General features: G+C 38.7%; 1 protein-coding gene across 1 annotated transcript in view; it reads left to right on the plus strand.

Annotated features, from left to right (window-relative positions):
* Positions 1–22,329, plus strand: part of LOC149305407 (XK-related protein 4-like) — a 109,469-nt gene that overhangs the window by 71,808 nt on the left and 15,332 nt on the right. Inside the window, exon 2 of the mRNA XM_089477463.1 lies at positions 519–718. Coding sequence (XP_089333589.1) covers positions 519–718 — 200 coding nt within the window. The remainder of the gene's footprint in view (positions 1–518; positions 719–22,329) is intronic.

Raw genomic sequence — 22,329 nt, forward strand, 5'->3', positions numbered from 1 at the left:
ACCTGGACCGGGTCCTTTTGGCGTTGCAGCACCCAGCTACGCTTGGATTTATCATTTTAATTTATATGGGATTGTAGCGTCTCCATCTGTTTCTTTTTCCTAATCTGAATGTTGCCAGCCCTCCCCTGTATATAAAACAAGTTCTTGAAAAGTATTTACAAACTAGAAGTGAACTGGATTACTCTCTCGGAATGTGACATCTTAAAAGTACTATAAATAATCAAGACATTTGATTTGTACAAATTAACTTTATAGTGTTATGAGTATCTCCCCTAATCCCAAACATTCCCAATCATTACATTATTGTTAAAATAACAGAACTACAGTATGTTGATAATAAGAATAGATTAGCTCTGACGTTTCACTGAAAATATTTGAAACAAAATATCAATGTACGTAATAATACACTTGCACAAACCCACAATACTTTTGTTCTCTGTGACAACACAGTCATCTGTTTGGATCTTCAGTGAACCACTGTGGTGAAATGCTACATGAGTATTTCTTTTTTACTTCAGGTATTTTCATACAATATACTTGGGAATTCGAAGTCGGCAGAGTGGAGAAAATGACAGGTGGCGATTTTACTGGAAGATGGTATATGAGTACGCAGATGTGAGTATGTTGCACTTGCTTGCGACATTTTTGGAAAGCGCCCCTCAACTCGTCCTTCAGCTGTGCATTGTCGTACAAACTCGGAATTTCCAGTCCCTTCAAGGTAAGGAATAACTAACATACTCATTCAGTTTTTAGCTCGTTCAATGTGCTAGACAATTACTTAGTGTGAGCAGAACTAAAATGTTTTATTATGTTTTTTTCTGGAAATCAGTCCATGCTGTGCCAGACAAATACTTTTCATGAGAATAATTACAACCATGAATAATATGTTGTAAAAGTACATACTGTATTAGTTATGGTAAAACTGGTTAAGGTTTTTCTTCCTCTACTCTAATTAAAATTGTTGCAATCAACAGCAGAAATGCATTTTAAATAGTAATATAATAAAGACCATGATATGAACAATAATTAGTTTGAAGGGTACTTTTTTAGCTTAAAATCTATTAGGAGGTTATAGGGGAATGAGACAGAAGGAGAGGGGCTGCATGGGTCATGATTTCATTGTAGCAAGAGTGGACAAATGAAGGACAAATGGTTTCTTCAGGAAACAGGGCGAGGAGGATAGGTTCCCTGAATAGGTCATTTTTTTGTAAACATTTAAAGTTAACATAAGTAAGAGAGACTATGACAGAATAGGAAGAGCGTATGTGGGTGGAAAGAGATGATAATGGTTAGTTATGAAACCAGGTCTCCATTTGCTTCAGTATGGCCATGACTCTATAGCTGATTTCAGAGGGACTCTCTGTGACCAAATTAGTGTGTGTGTGTATGGGGGGGGTTGTTTACATAAACAGCTTATCATGTTTCAACTTGATTTTATATACAACTTTATAGTTTTCAATATTCCATTAGGACCCAGGGTCAGCCAGTAAGTACTGGCAAGCTGGACCACAGTTCAGACTATAACACCTGGGTGTCACTGTTTTAGTTTTAGAATGTTGACCATGTACTTGTGTTCTTGAAGTCCACGCATCCTGATATTGTGACAACATGTATGTTTGGTTATCTTTAATGTTTGGTTATCTTTTATGTGTACTATATTGTTTGTTTTCCTTAGTATTTGCCCTCAGCTATCTTATCAACCTTGATGGAATTCAGTCTGCCCTGACACTTTGGTCTGCTTTTTTGACTATAAAATAGCATTGTCCCTTAGTGCTTTGGTTTACAGTGCATGTTATTGGCAGAAACCTTTTACTCACATGGTTTTCCCTAGCTATTGTAGACCAAGGGTCCATTAAGGATGCATTTGAGTTCAGATTAGTGAATACAGTAATAATTTCAAGGTCATACTGATTGGAAGGTTTTGTCTTCTGCTCTGTTCAAACTCTTTAAAATGAAATACAAAAGAAAACTCTCAACTTCTCACCAAGCTATGTATGAATGAAATAAGTCTAAATGTTTCCATATTAAATTTGATTAGATGCAAAAAGTAACATATTAGATGTATTCATTTGCATGTCATTACCTAGTGTCCCTGGGTACAGTATTGTGTTGACAAATTACTTTCAGAGAATAAAATGGATGAGCAATCATTTTCTTCTGTTAAAATCACATGAAATAATTCCAATTGTCTCCTGCCAAAGAGTATTATCATTGCAAATACTGATTCAGCATTTGTTCATTATACAGTTCTTAATTGAAGAGCTTCATTGAGGCCATCTTGGGAATTTTCCCCCTTAATCAGAATGTTTTGTGAAAGCTCTATTCAGTATCTTATCAACAACTATTATTTCCTTTGAAAATATTGTATTGCCTTTGTCTTATTGTGAAAAAAAAAAACAAGTTACTTTTAAGAGTTTTGGAATTGCAGTTTAATAACTGCAATTCCAAAACTCTTAAAAGTAATGTCTATTTGGACAATTTGGTTTCTTTTACATTTTGTCCCACTTCAGTAGAGCTTAGCAGAGTTTCTACAATTGAGTGTTCACTATTTCATCGCTTGTCTCTTTTTGCGTCTGCCAAACAATAATTCTGCTGGTGTCTTACTATATTTTAAGGGAGTAGCTCTACAGCTTAAAAGTACCATACATGGAATATTTCCCCTTATGTTTTTCACTTTACATCAGCTTCTGATGTCCATTGTCTTGTGGATATCGTGGGCTGGATCTTCAATGTTCAAATTCATAGGTCTCGCATTTACCTCTTAAGAAGTTGTGGAGTACAACAAACCACGTAGTGTGCAGAAGGATGCAGTCACTGTATAGTGGTTATAAGTGGAGGTCTCTGTGAATATTGGGTCCTGGGCTCTTCCAACGAATAGAAGGAAGTATGTATTGATCCAAGAAGTCCTGGAATAGTGCCACAGTTTTTAAGGTGTTTAATGCAATTGAGCACTAGGGCTGTTCTTAGTGCCTCATTTGAATATGAGTGTGTATAAATGGAATAACTATGCTGATATATCCAGGGGCCGGCCCAAGACAAAACGAAGTTTAAAATGCCACCCCCCCATTATCTACCCTGCCGCCCCCCCATTATCTACCCTTCCTCTCCTTCCCTCCCTATTATCTACCCTACCCCCCCCCGTACTTACCTTTCAACAGTCCTGCGGCGAGTCTCCCTGCTCGGTCTCGGTGCCGGCTTGTAATGCTGAGCGCCGGAAATGACATCATCTTCCGGCGCTCACCATTACAAGCCAACACCGAGACCGAGCTAGAGGGCTCGCAGAGGAGAGAGAGAGATGGGCCGCCGAGCAGGTACTGAAAACTTGGTAAGCGAAAACCACTCGGCACCCCTCTCTCTCTCTCTTCCACTTGGGCTTGGGGCGGCAAAGTGCCGCCCCTTCAAAATTGTCGCCTGGAGCAGTTGCCCCACGCGGCTCCATTGTCGGGCCAGCCCTGGATATATCCTTTCTTCTCTTCCTCTATATGCCTTTGGACGTTCTTGGAAACATCAAGTTAAGTTGGTCTATTGGTCTAATCAGAATTTCTCTCATCTCTCTTATTGGGACAAAGAGGAGTCCTTGGAGAGTTTTTTCCTTCTTCATTTAAGGAGGGTATCCTCCTTCCTCCTTAAATGCAGATGAAAGGTGTGCGAGGTAGATGCATTGATAATCACCCTTGGACTTCCTGCTACTTTCTGAGGTTGTCAAGGTACCGTGATGATACATGTGACCACATGGGAGAAAAAGTTAAAGGTTAAGCATATAATACAGTGCTGTATGTAGTAATGTAGATAAGTATTGGCAAAAATCCAGTATTATCTCATTTTTTGCAATAAACATCCTTTATATAGAGACCCTGAGGCTGCCATAGTTGTCATATTTGATATTTTGGGGGCTTGTCCTTCTCAAACACCACACTGAGCTGATTTTTTATGACAATGGTAATACATCTGGAATCTTGCAGATGTAGGTCAGTAAAGGATCAGAAATGGTTTCAGTCCTTGCAGACCAGTTATTCAATTGCGATCCCTCCATGAGTTTTTGAGTGCGAGTACAACCATTACTTTTCTTCACTCACCCCTTAGTTGGCTGCTAAAATTAAACATTTCATGCATTCCTCCAATCCTTCTGGAACATTTATCACAAATGTATTAACTGTACATAGTCTTTAAAATGTTTAAATGCTTAAATGTTTAACTTTAAAGTGTAAAAATAGTGTGTGTGTGGGGGGGGGACTATACATTCTAAATAGTGATGTATGCTACAACACTAAACAAAGTGGTTTATTCAATCAAGTCAAACCCAGAAGATAGGAAATATACACTAATATTTATTGTTATATATATTTTGTTATCATGTTACAGAAGTGTTGCCTTTATACTAGTTACTATAGTAGATTTTTAATTCTAAACTTTTAATTTAAAGATCCAAGTAACAATTCAATTCAACAATGTCTGTAGTCTCCTGCTGGGTGATGTTTAAGTCAGAATTATCAGTGGTCACCAACCTGGCTGGATGTTTTGTTTTGTTTTTTCTCCTCCGAACAAGCAGTGTTCTGTAACTCCTTTTTTAACATGGCCTGTGCCTGTTGGCTAATGATACATTTTCCCTTTCAAGCCTAATTAGTTTATTAAAAATGCCAGGTTTTTTTCTTTATTGGCACGGTGTAGGTTGCTGTGTAGTGCCACTTCACACAGCATTTTATGCAGCTGAGACTCTGCTGCTCTATTTAATGTAATCCCGTTCACCTATCTAGCAGAGATGTGATTATACCCCTACATTTGATATAGCACTTGGTGAATAATTTCATCACAACACCCACAAAACGTTTCAGTTTTTTGCAAATCCCCATTACCACCTCCCCATATTTTTTAAAACACTAAGTTTTAAACGTGGTGAGTAGCAGAATGGCATGCAGTATTAAGCATACACATATATAGTTAAAAATAGTATGCACATGTGAATGTATATGTATAAACACATACATATGCAAAAGAAAAAGAAAAGCATATGATACCTAATATGTCAACTTATTTTACTCCAAAATATCCCTGGGTGCCACAAATGCCCTGAGAGTTTGCGAGACTTGTAGAAAGCAGGGTTTGCAGGCTCTTTTACCCTTTCTTGGGAAGGGGAAAGTGGAGGTCCTGCTCTCCTTCATGCTTGTGGTCTCTGTATCACTGATAAAGCGAAGTTCTGGGATATGACATCATATATTAGATCTCTGCAATGCAGAGACCCTGAAAGTTAGGGAGAGGTGCAATAAATAGTGGTACTAAGTGGCCCTCCCTATTACAGGGCTCAGGACATGAGCCCTGCTTGCCCTGGCATAAGGGCCACCCCCCCAATTGCTGTTGAATTATCTAATTGCTAAGATACAGTAGAAGCAAATAAATAGAAGACATTATGGTCAGAGAAACTAGAAAAGTTAACCCCATGCATAGTAACGCATATATGCCCTAGTGTACAGTGTTTTCATAATTAAAACAAGGCACACATTAAATGGAAGCATTTAATATAGCTTTAATGTATTAATTTAGAAGGTTAATATATACAGTACCTTGAAAAATCTTTTTAGCAGACCTATTTTATTATTTTCAGTTTAAAATATGAAGCAGAAATCACAATATATGCAAATCAATGCCCAATCAAGCAGGGGACTAATACTGATGCATCCCAAGTACCAATCATTTCTTTAATCAAGCAGGCGACAAGGCCTCTTAGTAGTCTGTAACCATCGCTCCCCATGTCATTACTATGATTTGTTGTTTATAATTGATTTTACTAATTGGGGAAATCATTTGAAGACCATTGTGAACCATAAAAGTATATTAAAGCTCATGGTTAACTCAGGATGTATTGAGAAGCAGCTCTGCCATTTATCATTCTTTCTCATGAAATCATGTCACATAATGAAGAAAGCAGAATGGCAATTGACAGCCAGACCTCCTCTGAGATTCTCTAGCAGCTAAGATCTTTCCGTTCAATAACTCACCCTGGCCGAGAAGGTTTTTACAGCCCTGCCAGAATAAGAAATCTGAAGATTGAAGGCTACTGATGTCTTGGTGTCTGGACAGCTGAGATTTGTCCCTTAGTGAAAATACTGCCAACTTGCCCTTGGTGGCTATGAGCTTCCTACAGCTTGTCAACCAGCAAGTTCCAAGAAGCATTTCTAATACATACTAAGGATTAGCAACTCTCGGATTTAGGAAAACGCAAGTCGACTTTCCTTTCTGTTACAGGCAAGTCTTTAAAGATACAACGAACTGCATATTGTAACCTCTTCAGTCTGACTATACTTGATTATTATTTTCATTTATTTTGACTATAGTCGCACATAATACTGCAGTAGAATATAAGAAAATGAGTGGCCTGCTCATTAAAATTGGATAGTGTTATAGCAGCTAGCCAATTTAGCTTCAGCTAGCTGGCAGGTTGCATTGTCTGGCTATCATGCTCTGTTGTATTAAATAGCCACTGCAGCAAGAACCATGTGTTATCATTCTGCTGCAAGTACTATTATTGATCTCACTTCATTACACATAATGAGAACTGAATGTGAGCTCTGAGCTATTTTATTGCTTCAAAATATGTACGGAAACCTTTTTTTTTGCCGGTTTCCACATATGGAGTCTTATGACAGCACATAGTTTTGACAATGTATTTAATGGTTTTATGATTATTCCCTAAACTTGCTGTCGTCCAGGACAGTGTTTTTTTTATCAAACTCATTTTTTTCTTTGAGTATTGAATCTAAGGCCGTAACCTATTCAGTTATTTTTACTGACTAAATTGAAGAGGTGTAGGGTTGAGCAAATGATTGTTAGTAAGCACCATAGTGATATATTATACACTGTGAAAAGGAGAGGGCATATCTATAGGTTCTCTAAAATACATACCTCCCAAGTGTCCATTTTAAGCAGGCACTATCTTGTTCTAAAAAACTGCCCCACTGTCCTGCTTTTGTGAGCAGTGAAGTCTGATCTCAGTTGCAGCTGGCACATGGCTACCTTGGTATGTATTAAAGCAGAGTGCAACACTGTAAGGTCATATGCTTTCTGCTTCAATGAACCTAAATTGGTAAGACACGCCAAGTGGATGGAAGTGGTGCCCTTGCCTTGCCTTTAACCATGCGCCTAACAAAGATGTCCCACTTTAAACACCCGGGATGTTGGGGGTATGATGGTATTTTCTAGAGTTGCCTTTGACAACTATAGACAGAGAAGATATTTGTCTGTCTGCAATGCTGGAAGTTGAAGTAAAAGAGAAATCTTAAAACACGTCATGTAACCATTTATTTGCAAAGAAATAAACAGATGCCGTATTTGGGTGATACACGTGTTGAACAGCAGATTTTCTGCCCAGATGTCTGCAGCATTATTATTATATTTTATTTATAGAGCACCAGACCATTCTGTAGCACTATTACTGTGATGAGAGAATACAACATATTAACAATAACGTTATAACAAATATAAGGTGAAGAGGGCTCTGCTTTTGCAAGCTTAAAATTTAGTTGAGCATGACTGCGAGAGGCAGAGAGGGACTGCTTGGGCGAAGATGATTTGGTTATAGAAATGTTCAAGTGGAGAAACAAGTAGCCTGCATATCTTGAAGAGGAACAGGTGACTTGTTTTCTAGAATGCTGGTCGTGAGAAATTAAGAGAATAGATTGTTTATTAAGATGCGGGTTTTGGGTGAGTGTGTAAAGCTGCAATAAGAAGATGAGAGTCTTATAGAGGCAGTAAAATACAGAAAATATGTGCAGCTTAGTATTTTAGTTGCATCCTGTGCAAGAAAATGACAAATTCAATGAATATTTTGCAGGTGAAGGCATAAATTATACTACTAAGGCAACAAACATGGGTTTGTAATGGCTGGGTGCAGTATTTCTTCGGCACCCCCATAACTAGAACACTGTGAGGGTTTAGGAGGATAAGGAGTATGGTATGCAGGAGTGATACTCAGTGCTGGGTTTTAAACTTGCTGCTCATGGAAGCTCCACCCCTGTGCGTGACGCCATCCGGTGCATTCCCGTCGCCTCCATTCGGGAATGAATAAAGTTAGTTGAGGGTGTGCGTTCGGGAGGCAGCAGAGGAGGAGGCAGAAGCAGCAACACAGGACCAGGTACCTGCCGTTAGCAGGTACTCCGGTGAGTGACTCCCTTGGGGTCCCTGACAAACACACACACTCACTCTAATACCCACTCATTTATGCATACATACACAAACGATCTCCCTCCTCACCTGCTTACTACTAACCCTACTACTCTCCCTTGATACTCCAACACCATATGTTAATGCTAACACCATATACTCTAATGCCATACAGTAACATACTCATGCTAACACTATACACCTACACCTACACACACTCACTCTCTCCCTCGCCCGTTATCCTTGCAGCTCATACAGCTGCAGACATCCTTCTAATAGTTTATCGCTCAATTATTTTATTGGTTTGAATAGGAGAGAGAATTAATTTATATGGCATTTCTATCCCACTTCAGTAACGCCTCATAAAGTGAACCTTAATTCATTGTGTGAAATGTAACACTGTCGGCAAAATCATTGTTTCATTTTTTATGGTTTTCTAATCTGACCTCACTAAGGCTTTTCTGACACAGCTAATTAGGTATTTTCTGTAGGCACAACTTGCTACATATTACCGCCCAATACCTGACACATCTAGAAAGTGCTGTGTGTTACGGAGTGTTTCATGCGTGGTGCTCCGGGAAGCCTGTTGCCATGGATTTACTCACATGCCTGACTGGTCTAAAAATATGAAGGCTAACTAGCCAATTTATCTCTGAGGCTTTGGAACTTTAAACCTTTACATTTAAATAAAACATGATAGGATATAGGTAACATCAGTCAACAAACATAATCAATGTTTGGAGTCAAACAGTGTAATGTAAAATAAGATGTAATCAGATAAAGAGTCTTGTTTTAGGTTCTGATTGTAGTATCATATTTAACACACAAATAAAAAGGAACCTGGTGGATGATGATGGCAGCCTGTAACAGGGAAAGCCTCTAATCTATTTCCTGCCCAGATTTTCCCACCTTCCTCCTCACCCTCTCTTTGAAAGGCTGCCTGAAACCTTCAACAACAACCAGCAACTTAAAAAGAAGCAGATATAATCATATCCCCTACCTTTTCAGGTGTGATGAGGTGGGGAGGGTAGGTGCCAGCACCAGAAGTTCATGGCCCCCGTTACCATACTTGATGAGCCAACTCGCAGCACTTAGAGGATGTCCCAACTGGCAGCTACCAGGAACAGCGGAACAGGGCTCAAAAATGAGTTCTGTCCCGTAAAAAAAAATTGGGAAAGTTTGGGGGGGAACATATAGTACATTGGGTAAGAATAGTCATGATAATGCGAACAGGAAGTGAGGATACTTTTTATATACACTTTATGTTTGTTTTTAATATGTATATACTGCTTATTTTAATCCATAGATAGCATTATATACACTTGTCACGATCCCGTCCGGAGTACGTCGCAGGGGTACTCGCAGCGTCACGCTCCCGTTCGGAGCGCGTCGCCCGAGTACCCATTGCGACGTGATCTCATACGGTACTTACCCCTCCAGGGCCAGTGCCGCAATTGTGTGTCCTCATACGCGGCGGTTCACATGAAAGAACCGCCGCACAGTGATAGACACCCACGGCATCATACACCACGCCCCCCTTCCGATTCCATACCCCCATGGAGGAGACGAAACGTCCATTGGACATCGTCACCGATGGGGGCGGGACTTAGAAGGGCGGCTAGTTTAAAAACTGAGCACTGATACCTGTTCAGTGCTCAGTTGTTCTTACAACTAAGCTGTATGTTTACCTGTTGCCGTAACCTTCTCTGCTTGATACCCGGTGCCGACGTTTGCTTGCCTAGTGACCTAGTTGACCTCTCTGCTCCTGACCCGGATTGCCTGACCCTTCTCTGCTTGATACCCGGTGCCGACCTTTGCTTGCCTAGTGACCTTGTTGACCTCTCTGCTCCTGACCCGGATTGCCTGACCCTTCTCTGCTGGATACCCGGTGCCAACCTATGCTTGCCTAGTGGCCTTGTTGATCTCTCTGCTCCTGACCCGGATTGCCTAACCTTTCTCTGCCTGATACCCGGTGCCGACCTTTGCTTGCCTCGTGACCTCGCTCTCCTGCATCCTGGTTTCCTCACCTGTGCCAACGTAATAACACTCAGTGTACAGAACCCTACTCTCAATGGTTATGCTAACATGGGGCTTCGTCCACACTTGCTGAACTAACTGAAGCTGAATAAATTCTTTTGATATCGTTTGACATAATAAATAACATGTAACCCCTTTTTGTAACTTTTTTGACCGAGGCTGTTTTAACACTTTTGCGGTGCTCATGTTAAGCTGTATAAGTTATATATTGTTTTTTTCAGGACAAGTAGAGATTTCTTCAGATACTCTTCATTTGTATCATCTAATTTGCTATATAAAAAAATATGATGAAAAATTTAAATAAAAAACACCTTTTCTCACTATTATTTGAAAAATATTTTACTAATCTAAAAAAGCTAATGAAAAATCCTGCTAAATAGATTCTACTATTTGACCAATGTTTTTATGGTTTTTTTTGCTTTTTTCTGCAAGTTATTGGGCCATAAGTTCAAGAAGCGTTTTGCTATTTCAAAACAATTTTTTTCCAAATCTGGTCATTCTGCCCTTATGTGCTGTTTTGGGTATCTTTGAAGCTGGCCAATGCAATTTATCCCATCAAACCAAGGTATTTCAAATGCTGGTATTTTAACCCTTTCCATACACTAATTCTACTATCATTCTTTGTCAAACTTTGTGTTAGTAATTTAGTGTTTTTTTTATCACACAAAATGCACTTCAGGTATGGATGTGCAGATCCTGGTATCTGCCACTGTCAAACAAACCCAATATGTGTTCAGCAACATCTCCCGAGTACAGTGATACCAACCATGCATGGGTTTGTCAGGCTGTTTGGGAGGTAAAACGCCACATTTGGGAAGTGTGCATTTTTTATCTTGGAGCTTTGACATATAGTCCTTTTGCCAACATGTCCTATTTGGCACATCTTTGAAGCAGGTCAGTTTACCCCACCAAATCATATATTTTTAAGAACTAGACAGCACAGGGTATTTCAAATGCCAGTATTTTAACCATTTGTGGTGGTATATTTTGTGTTTTTTTCACAAACATTGTACTTCAGGTATAGATGTACCCCTCCTGGTATATGTCACTGTCACACAACACCCCAATATGTGTTCAGCAACATCTCTTTAGATACAGTGATACAGTGGCAAAATCTCTCGCAGTGGTGGTTTTGTTTGCTCTCTGGAGCCCGCATCCACTTCCCACTCACTAAAGGTGGGCTGGGTTTAGCCCCACCCATACAAGTTGCTAGCCGAACCCCTTCATAATGCAACTCCCCTGTGAGCCTACACAGGAATTATATTATATGTATGGTAGCTTTAAGCAATAAGAACGGCACAGAAGATTATATAATTTCACACTTCCCTTAATTTATTTAAGATGATACTGTATGGACTTTTCCTCAGCCTGCTAATCTCCGCTACGGCAATCTGATATTGATTGAAAACAAGATGCTTCCATGGGTAGAATTTAAAACAGTATGTTGGACGCAGATCTAATTAGCAATAATTCTTGAATTCATTTGGTGGCACAGACAGGAGCAACACTTAATGATAGTGTGAAGCAGTCATAAAAATGTGTGTTTTGACAGTACCTTTGACCAGTGTGGCATTTCCTGATTTTCTTGTCAGTTTTACGTGATGTAATTTCAGAAGGTCATTGACCTGATTGCTCATTCGTAAAAATAAAAAGCTACATTTACAGTTATGAGTTATGCTAGTATTTCAACAGTGTGAGAGAGAGCTTGTAAATATAACAGTACTTAAAACAAAAGGAGCACAAGTTCAGTATCTGAGTAAGATGGATTTTAAATCGTACATCCTAATGGCAGAGTTAGCCTAATTGTGTAATATAACTAATGATACAAACATCTTGGATGCGCATTTTATGAAAATGAATAACTAAATGAAAGGCAGTTTGCGTAGCTCAGCCTCCTTTACTAATAGAGAATGCTCCAAGCCTCACAACCCTGACTGGAGGTAGCCGGAAACCAGAGCCGGAATGGGGATGACAGGGTGGCCACACTGTGACGGGACCGACCTGTACCCCGACTGGGTACTCTCGCCAAACGTTGCTTCCTCCTGCCGGTACACCAACAAGTAACCCCTTCAGCACCAGGCAGAACCAGCGTTGTAGATAGAAGGAGGGACGTCGCTGCACCGAAGCCGCATTGGCACTGTGGCTATCCGAAGCTTAGCTACACAGTGTGGCTACAGCCCACCCCAAACATCAGGCAACACTCATGTTGAGGTGAAAACAGGACTCATTTATTAAAGCCAAATACAGAACTATATATACACAAGTAGAAAAGGGGCAAGACAAATATCACATGATCCAATTACCATGTCAGGAAGGAAGTAATTAGATCAAATCCTGCAACACAATATCTGGGGGAAGGACAGGATGACACGAGACATAAATAATGACATTAACTGGGGACGTAAACGTGGAATGACAATAGACATATAATTGGCTTGAGACAGACAATGGCCAGGACACAGGGATAACAGGAGCTCACAAGATTAACAGCTACCTGTTATATAATGGATAATTAGGTATGCAGCAGTGACACCAAGTCATACCTACAGGGGGTCTTAAGACAAGGGCTAACTCACACAATAACAGGGGAAACACTTCACACCTATACAATTAACAATGTACAGATAATCAGCCTTCTTCCTACCACAGGATGTCCAGCTGACATTACAGTTCTGAGACTCTGAGTGCTAAAACATGGGGTACATCAGCAGACTGAACCCCTGTATCCACACACAGAAGTCTCTACAAGGCCTGGGCCCATAGTCGATAGGGAGGAGGCTGGCTCTGAGGCCTCTCCAGGGACCCCAGTGATGGAGGGTTCTGTCACACACACGTTATGTTTTTATATTCAAGCATGCTGTGGCCGGGCATATCCAGCCTGTGGCCCCACACGGCAGCACCTGATGTGGCGCTTAGGGGACATAGAATGGGTCGCTTCCAGTCACCAGCACGCTGGGCATTTGCCCCGTGTGCCACATGGCCAGGCCTGACCTGGCTGGAGCTCAGTACTAATTTGTCCTTTAAGAGCAAAGAAAAACTATTCATTTTCATAGTTCATTAAACATTAATGGAGCATACATGGAGGCTATTAAAATAGTGTATGATTGAGTAAGGTGTTCTAGGGGGCAAGATCACCTGAGTATCCTGTTTCATAGTGGGCCGGTTACGTGGGAGATCTTTGATCTCCTTAACTGGCCTATTTATACTATACACAGTCATCATAGTCTTTGTGCCTTTAAGGCATCATAGCTAGGTGCCCTGTTTCTTTAAAGCACCACGCACCTTTTAAGGGAGTGTAGACTCCGGCGAGGAGGGGTCAGCTGGGGAAGGTAAATGCATCACTGGAACTACTTTTACCAGAGCAGGTCGCCTACCAATATCCACCGTTCTCATTTTGCTTAGGTGTGAGAACTCATGCATGCCAACTCAATGTATTCTTTCACACTGTGTAGGCAGGTTCACCAGGTTTTTACTTAGTTACTTAGGGCTTATCAACCACAGTTTCTTGTAATGTGTTTTACTACACTTCAGCAAGAAGGGTTTCTTTAAAAGATAACGCCTCGAAAAATAAATATAGCAAAAAACATAATACCATATACTTTTTTTTAACCAGTTCATTGTTTTTTTGAATGGCCGAATTGCTGGGAGTGCCTCATACAGAGCCTTACAGCTAAGATTTTTTTAAGCAAAAAATGGTGTCCTTAAAACTTTGTTTAATTTGCAATGTTTGATACACGTTTGCAGTGTTGAAATATAAACAATGAATTAATTAGTATTAAATGTGTACTGGGTTTTTTCCAAGGGGTATAAGAAATGGAGAACACTCACTTGCTCATCGAGATCACATATTAACATATTGCTAATGTTTCCAGAAGTATTTTTTTGTCTTTGTTTTGCACGTGTATTATCAGATATAGTGTGAATTAAAATGTTTGTTTTTCGTTAACTATAAACTCATTCAGTTCTATGAATAATAGAAGCTGGAAGCTGTTCTTCAAATTGGAAATAAATATGTATTAGTTTGCAGGGAATCACACACATATTTAATAACCAGTTTTCTTGTGTAAATAAATAGGTGACTAAATAAATGAGAATGAAAGAAAACCATTAGTCATACTCAGCGGTGCAAATAAGATGCTGTTCTAAAAATGTATAAATATGCAGTTAAATATATGTTATATATTTCTGATTATTGCGAATGAAGCTTTCACCTGTTTGGAGGGGGTAGGTGACAAGCACCGATGTAGGTCATCAGGTTCCTTATCTAAAAAGTGGAAAAAGGTGTGCCCCCTTCCACTTAAGTGATCAGTCTCAGTGGTCATCAGATGCCGTATGAACTTAGGACGCTCCTAGTCTGTTTACTTGGTTGTCAAACTATCCAGTGACCACTGAGACACCTTTTTTACCCCTCCTTGTACACAAGCCAATGGACAGCTCCTGGTATTATTGCATACCAAAAGGACAAACTTCCCAACAAGCTCAATGCATGGATTCTTATAACATCTCCTGTAACATCTGACAGTTATTTATTCAATTGACAACAATACTTTTTTATTGTCCCAGTGCACTGGATTCAACCATACATCAAGAGCCAGCTTCTTTAGTCATTTTAATAAAAAGCTTTCCTTATGAATTTAGCCACCACTGTTGAAGATGCTTCATGTCCTTACAACTTAATCCCACAAAGATGAAGTTAAGTGAGTCATCATTGGTGAGATCAGTTAGATTTTTTTTATGTTTTTCTTATAATGCAATAAACATCCATTCTTGCATGTTAATCACTGGACCTCATGCTAGCATATTCTTTGTCATACACAGACAAATAATTATGATCTGGTAATGGAACATTAGATAATGATTATGATCAAAGGCAACAGACACCAGTGAGTAATCTAGCAGTGATGTATTATGTCAACTGAATCCCAGGGTATAACATCATCCCATTAAGTAACTTTGATGGTATATTTATCTTCTAGTAAGTGTTTTGTGACATCAATAGGACATTAACTCTTCCCCTTGAGCCCATGGTAGCTAACATACATGTTGCCCTCACATTCAACTCTTACTCCAACTCTAAGAGCTGTCATAATTTTATAGAACTAGTTTTGTTATATAATGTATAGGACATATCTGCTTTGTGCACAAATCCAACTTTTTCCAATTTTATAGGAAACTGTATAGTCCAAATGATAAGCCTTTATAATATCTCAATATATTATTTTGAGAGGATGCTGGGACACATCTGTGACCATTGCTGGTTCAGACAGTTCAGTGTGTCAAATGTATCTTCGTTAAATCTCTGGGGTCTCACTTTAGAATGATTCAAGCTTACATCACCAACTCATTATACAGTTCACTGGCCACCAAATGCAGCCACTTTCCCCATTCCCCAGTGTCTATCTTAAAAGTACTGTATAATGGTTGAAATCCATTCACCTTAGAAACTAGAATGTTTCATTGTAATAGTTTATTCATGGTAATTAACAAAGCACTGATTAAAAACCTTTCTTAGAGAACAGAAATGGCTTGAACGCAGGTGAAATGGCAATAAATTAATTGAATTACTTGCTACAGGTTTGAGTTTGTATGGTTGAGCTGGCAGATTTCAAAATAGCTCCCAGTGAATATGAAAGCTATGATAGCCTTTTAGACTAAAATTTATACCTGTAACATTTTAACGCCCTGGCATCCTCTAGAATGCTGACATGTACAGTGCCTCTTCATTGCAAGCATTAACCAGAATTATAGTACAATAAAAAGTGCTCAGAAGAGGTGATATAATACGCAATGTGTTCAATTATGTTACTCAAAATAGAGTACAGATTTTTACATCAATTTTATAGGGTATGTTTGTCTCTAATTAATGATATTGAAGAACTCCTATCTCGTGTGTGTGCAGAACCACTCCTTACAATCTTGCTGTGGTTTTTACAAGAGCAGATGGCACAAGCTTAAGAGATTGCCATGCTGTATCTTAAATTGGAACGTTTTACCCCATAGGTACCAAATGCTCAATGGAAATGCCTAATCCATGCACAAATAAGTTCCATATACCCAAAATCTCAGGTCAACTTCAATTTCCCTAACAAGCTCCAATCCTCAATTCACACTTTAATGTTGAGCTGATGAGTTTTCACTGGATACATTTTCACTGGATAAAACAGAAGATGATGTAAGGTCCAGGCTCACTGACTCATTGACAGACAGATAAATTATTCTCCTGAAGGGCTGACAAAGACCATCCACATTCGCTTCTAGTTCAGGAGGAAGGTTGTTGTTTGTACTTTTTTTGTTGACTCAGTACATGTACGCTTTTCTTTTGGCTGCGCACTACATCCGTGGAATCCAAAGGATATAAGAAACTGCTTATATTTAAAAGAAAAAGAAGTACACTTCCTTTCAGTGGAATAGAAAAAAGGGTACATATGATCTGAACGTGAAACCTTAGGAGGTTGTGCATCTGCCTATGCAGCCATCGAGAAGCCTGTGGACTGCTTGATCTCTGCATCCATATGAGCTCATCTGTCCTGGACTGATTTCAATTATTAGTGGCATATATAACTAGTTGGCTGCAGCCGCCATTGCTGGATCATTATCCTGTAGCCCCTTGTTTCTAGGGGATACTGGTTTGTTGAGCCTACTGTCTTGCTTTTTTGAGGCTATGTACTTTTAGTACTGTCTTTTTCTTTTGTTATTGATTGCTGCTTGCTTGGCTTAAGATCCCTGGCTTGGGCTTTAATTGCATTCTTGTTTTGTTCTTTGGTACTTGTTTTTACTTTGTTGTTTACCTGCTTTCAGACCTCAGCCAGGACTTTGTTTGCATGCCTGTCTTGCCGTTTGGTACTGTGTTGCACCGCCAGCAGCATCAAATCTACTTTGGGCTACAGTGACCTGTTACCAAGGCCCTGTCTGCAGACTTCTGTCTACAAGGTTTTGCTTATGAACTTCTATGAGTATTGATTGTGGGTTGTGTGAAACAGGAAGACTAAGACCCAGCTACCCAGCATGGAGTCCTGAGAACAATAGTGTCATTAAAGAGAGAATCCAGCCTGACATGGCATTCCCAGTCATGAAGCCAACATATCAAATGCTTTCTTAAAATCCTTAGATACCAAGATGACATAAATCAGCAATAATATAAGATGATTATATGTATTTATCCCAAATTCTGAGTTACATGTGTCTCCAGGAATTACAGAAAGGGAAAGAAAATGTCCTTTAAAATCTCTTGATTTGTGCCCCAGCCTCCTTGAACTAGCTTGGCCCCATAAGAAGTAGCCCTGGATATGGAGTTAGATAGAAATCTACAAACTTATATTCCTCAAAAAACTGTGGGCACCATACTGCATGCTGCATGAGATTACTGAAACTGAACATTACAAATGACATAGGAATGATCATTATGTATCATTCATGCTTCCACTATAGCACCTGGAAATCATATATACTTGAATTATCCATAATTTATCCATAAATTCTCTCTATAGTGTTACCCCCTAGCCACTGTTTTAACTGCAGACTATTTAAATATCAACAATGCCATTCGTATCCCATGAGGTGGCCAGCGTAGCAAGCCAAGCTTTGGTAATTGGGCACCACATTGGTATCAATTGGTCAACATTAAAGGAGGTTTTGAAAATGACTTGATAGTTTAGAATATTTATTTCTATCTTGCTTGTTAAACTATGAAAATGAACTGTCATGCTCACTATATTTGTTTGCTAGCAAGAACTAAGATTGTATTTGCATGTGCCACACAAATTCTGAAATTGTTGTAGTTCTAGTTACAATATACCATACCTGAAATTATTTTAAAATTCTGAGCAAGTGTTGAATATGAATAAAATAGAAAGGGTAAAAGCACTAGAAAGATAAAACAATTAGGTAGTGAAATAAGTCTTTATATCTTGGTTTAAATAGTCTTTCTATTATAGAAGTTTTTGTAGATATACAGCTGCAGACCACTTGCCAAGGATCCCTTTTCTTGGCTGGATAGTAGAACAGTAGTCACAGGGGGGTAGTGGTTGCGCTTCACACCGATAGTAGTGCACAATGGTGTAGTATGTCTTATCAAGCAGATGAAATAAAAAGCCAAATTACGGTACTCACAATTTATGGGGGCTTAATGATTAGCCCCAAAATATGCGCTTGGGCGAGATGATCCTCGCCTAGGGATATTCTTGCGTCGTACTCTTATGGTTCTTTTGGAACGTGGTGTACATGCTAAATTCCGAAGAAAAGGCAGATATAGTGCTTTCCATATAAAAGGTACAATTAAAAATAGAATATGGTGTCAGTTATACTCACTTTTTGGTGAGCAATCTTGGAATTGCTCACTCCTTTGCGCTTAAGTGGTATGATCCAAACCAAGGATATAGTGGTAGTAGATGGTTTTTCCGGATAAAATATATAAAAGAGTAAAAACAAGTCCAGGAGCAAGAATAACTTATTTAAAAAAAAACAAAACTATTTATTCAAGCTGGTGATAAAACCTAGTTAAATATATAAAATATCACACAACGCGTTTCGCCTAACAGCAGGCTTCCTCGGTGTGAAACAGAGCTTTACCTTTTGTCCTATGAAATGTTTTTGTAGATCGAAAAGTTCTTTGGTTTCTCTGTACTTGTTTGCATTTACCTTGAAAACATGATCTTGACGACTGCTTTGGTACTCTAATTTGCATAAGGGTAAATGTGAATATATAGCAGAAATAGAACTTGTCTTGTGCAAGTCAATATTATACCATGTGAAGCAGCGTCAAAACAGTTATCAAATAGTCAGTGTTATTCCATATGGTTTTACTCCGTAGCCTCAGGAGAATAACTGCTTACATACGCTTTACATACTTCATTTACGCTAGTCAGAAGTAAAGGGGGTGTGAGAAAAAATGGTGCTAGACGCTAAGAAATATTTATTTATTGGGAACTAAAGCACACCACACGATATGTGAACATATATTAAGTATAAGCGTCGGGATTATGTTATAATTATACCAAATACTTTACAGGTTGGAAACAAGTAGAGTATCCATTTTTAATACAGGACATGGAAGACAAATCTAGGGACTAAAAAAGCTTGGGTAACCCACAAGCCAAGGGCTACGTTCCCAAACCAGGCAGGTTCCAGGATATTTTCTGTTACCAGCCTAGATGATGTCTGCGTACGCCAAGACCCAGACATGATGTCATTTACCATTGTAAGCATTACTTAGGTAATTACTTAGGTCAGCAAAGACCACAATGGAGCACTCTAAGGCCACAGCTGCCCCCACAGAAACCCAAGGGTGATTTTCTCAGTAAGAGATGCAAACGTGTAGGAGAAGAAAGTAGTAGGAAAAATCTGTTTCTTTGGAAATCATAATCCAAAACTGATTTTGTGTAGTTAGTGAGACTTTGTGTGAAAATCCCTATGTTAGAGCAGCAACAGAGTAACAGACAATTTTGCAGATGTTGGCTGTCACGTTCGAGCTGGCAGTACTGTGACCAAATCTACTATTAGGCACAGTAAAGTTTTTCTGTCCTTTATAAGACAATGAAGTGCACCCATTTATGTGCATTCCCTGTCTTTTTGTACTTTAAACATGTCTTTGATATATTTTTTTTTTACCAAAGGGTAGGTATGGTAGTTGTGGCAAAGGCTTTCCAGGTAAGTAAACTTGATATGTTCTAGAGTATGGTATACTTTAACATTTTCCCCATTGACATATGTCTACAATATTTGTTAAAAACTAGATTTTCTTCTTGAGTTAGATCCTCAGGGTCATTTTATTTTAAGTCCTTATGAGACAACCGTTTGAAAGCATTTTACCCTAATCCTTTGAACTGCAGTTTGAGTTTAAGACATGTTTCTATTTTTTTTTCTTTTTAGTGCAAGAAAAATCATAAAAATCAGTATGTATAATTGTTAGTGAACTGGTAGCATAGGTTCTGTTCCATTTCTCTATCATTCCAAGTAGCATAGAAATATTAATTAAAAAAACAAAAAAAAAAACCTTCATTCCTTTTTACAATTTTATTAAAGGCTTGCATTCCGCTGTGCAAGAGCAAAATGAAAAGACAGATTTAATATGGCAAGGCTCTATCAAAGATTAAAATTCTTTCAAAGGCAGATGTACAGAATCTTCTTCTTAAATGATTTTGTATTTACTGAAAATTCTATGACGGCTGTAAGTAGAGATGTAAGCCAGTGTATTATGGGTTTTATGTCTCTCCAGCTGAAGAATAAATTTTGATTCCTTGTTCACAGAGCTCTGTATCTATAGTAGTGACAGGATGAAGAATGCATAATGACCTTAAGCTGCAGTTGTGTTAGTAATGTCTAATGATAATAACAAATAAAGCTGAATTAATAAATGTGTATTTACTGATAAAATACTACATATGCATATTCCACATCCTTAGTACCTTAATTACATATGATTTAGTTTAGGTTTTTCATACCCTAAACTAAGACTCTGGCATACCCTTCCACTTGTTTGCTAATGTAAGAGAGCTACTTGTATCATATGCCAATCCTAGTAGACTATGCCTTCTAATCTTCTATGACAAAGGCCTGGACAAATTCCATGAGTTTTTTTTATCCTCTAGCCTACATTTTTATCGTTGTGCCATCTACCATGGATCTACCATGGATATTCCTGGCTCTTGTGAAATCCTATAAAATACTCTAGGGCTCTATCTCCCTTAGCTGCATTGAAGCAATGCTTGTTGTTGGGCATTGTAATGGAATTTGGTATATTTCTTTGATGGTCAACCAAAACATCTACTGCTTATGTCAAGCTAATATATGGTGTGATGTTAAAGAGGAAGTTCCATGGGGGAAAAAAATATTTTTCAACTTAAGTATAGCATAGACTTCTGTATACAGTAATTTAGGTTGTAACTGATAAAAAGCATGGCTTTATCCCCTTTAGTTCCAATAAGCTTCTTTTTGCCGCGGATAAGGGAGTTGCCATTGTTGTCAGGCATGCAATATTTTGGGGGACTATTTCTGTACAATCACCACTAAACTGATTCTTTATGGCAACAAAATGAAGACAGTTCCTCTATAGACTTTCATTACTCAGAGTGTCCAGCTAGGTGATTAACAATGAGCCATTCTATTCTTTACCACAGGCAGTGTGATAAGGAGTCATGGTGTTTGAAAGATTACATAATCCAAAATGTAGAACTGTTACAAAAAGAAGAAGAAACGGCACACTATTTTTAAACATATTTTAATATGATACTAGTAAATGGTGAGAGTTCCTCTTTAAAATGTCTCTGGTTGCAGGTTAATCCACAATTTCCAGGCAACCAAAAGGTGAAAAATATTCTCTAGAACTCAGAATTTATGCAGAATTCCTCTGTGAACAGAGAGAGGATAGTAGTCAATCCGATATAGTCATTATAAATGACAAAGTGCTCATGGCTGGGCTACCTGCCAGAAATATTATACCATGCTAACACACCAGTCAACTGTGGAATATGTAAAGCGCGTTGGCACTAAACTGCTAATGATGCAAGTGAAATAATGATGTATCGTGTTAAGGACTTACTGCACACAATCACAAATGTATGTGACAGCAAGAATTATCTGCATGCACAATGTGTACTTTAGTGGGAACAAAAAATAACCATTTTAGCTGCGTATGTACAGTAACACTTAAACCAAGTGGGCCTAAGGTGTAGAGCCCTGTAGTGTGGGTTGCACAAAACTTTTCCACACTGTGGTTTATTATTACAAATACATTTTTACTGTTTATGCTGCATATTTTCCATATATATATATATATATATATATATAGGGTTTATATACATACAATTAATTCCATGTACACCTGTAGTGTTCCTGATTGGGATTGGTGGGTATATGGACATAAAGACTTGTCACGTTGGGCAGTGATAACAGTTACTTCTCTGTGCAAAACAACATAGAATGTGAGTGATTCCAAAGAACAAAGTGTTTGTGTATTAAAACGGGAGCTATCCTAGTCATTACACTGAAAAGGAAACAATTTTAGAAAACTGGCCCAATTCCCAGAAAATAATAATACACAATGGGATTATACATTTTGTAATTGACTGCTACATATTTAGCTTGATTATAGGTGTGTGCTTTTTAAGACAAATTGTAAAATTCAAATTGTGCCTTCACAGC

The sequence above is a fragment of the Sceloporus occidentalis genome, unplaced genomic scaffold (assembly GCF_023333645.1).
Source record: "Sceloporus occidentalis isolate IW3139 unplaced genomic scaffold, rSceOcc1.0.p SCAF_11, whole genome shotgun sequence".
Taxonomy (NCBI): domain Eukaryota; kingdom Metazoa; phylum Chordata; class Lepidosauria; order Squamata; family Phrynosomatidae; genus Sceloporus; species Sceloporus occidentalis.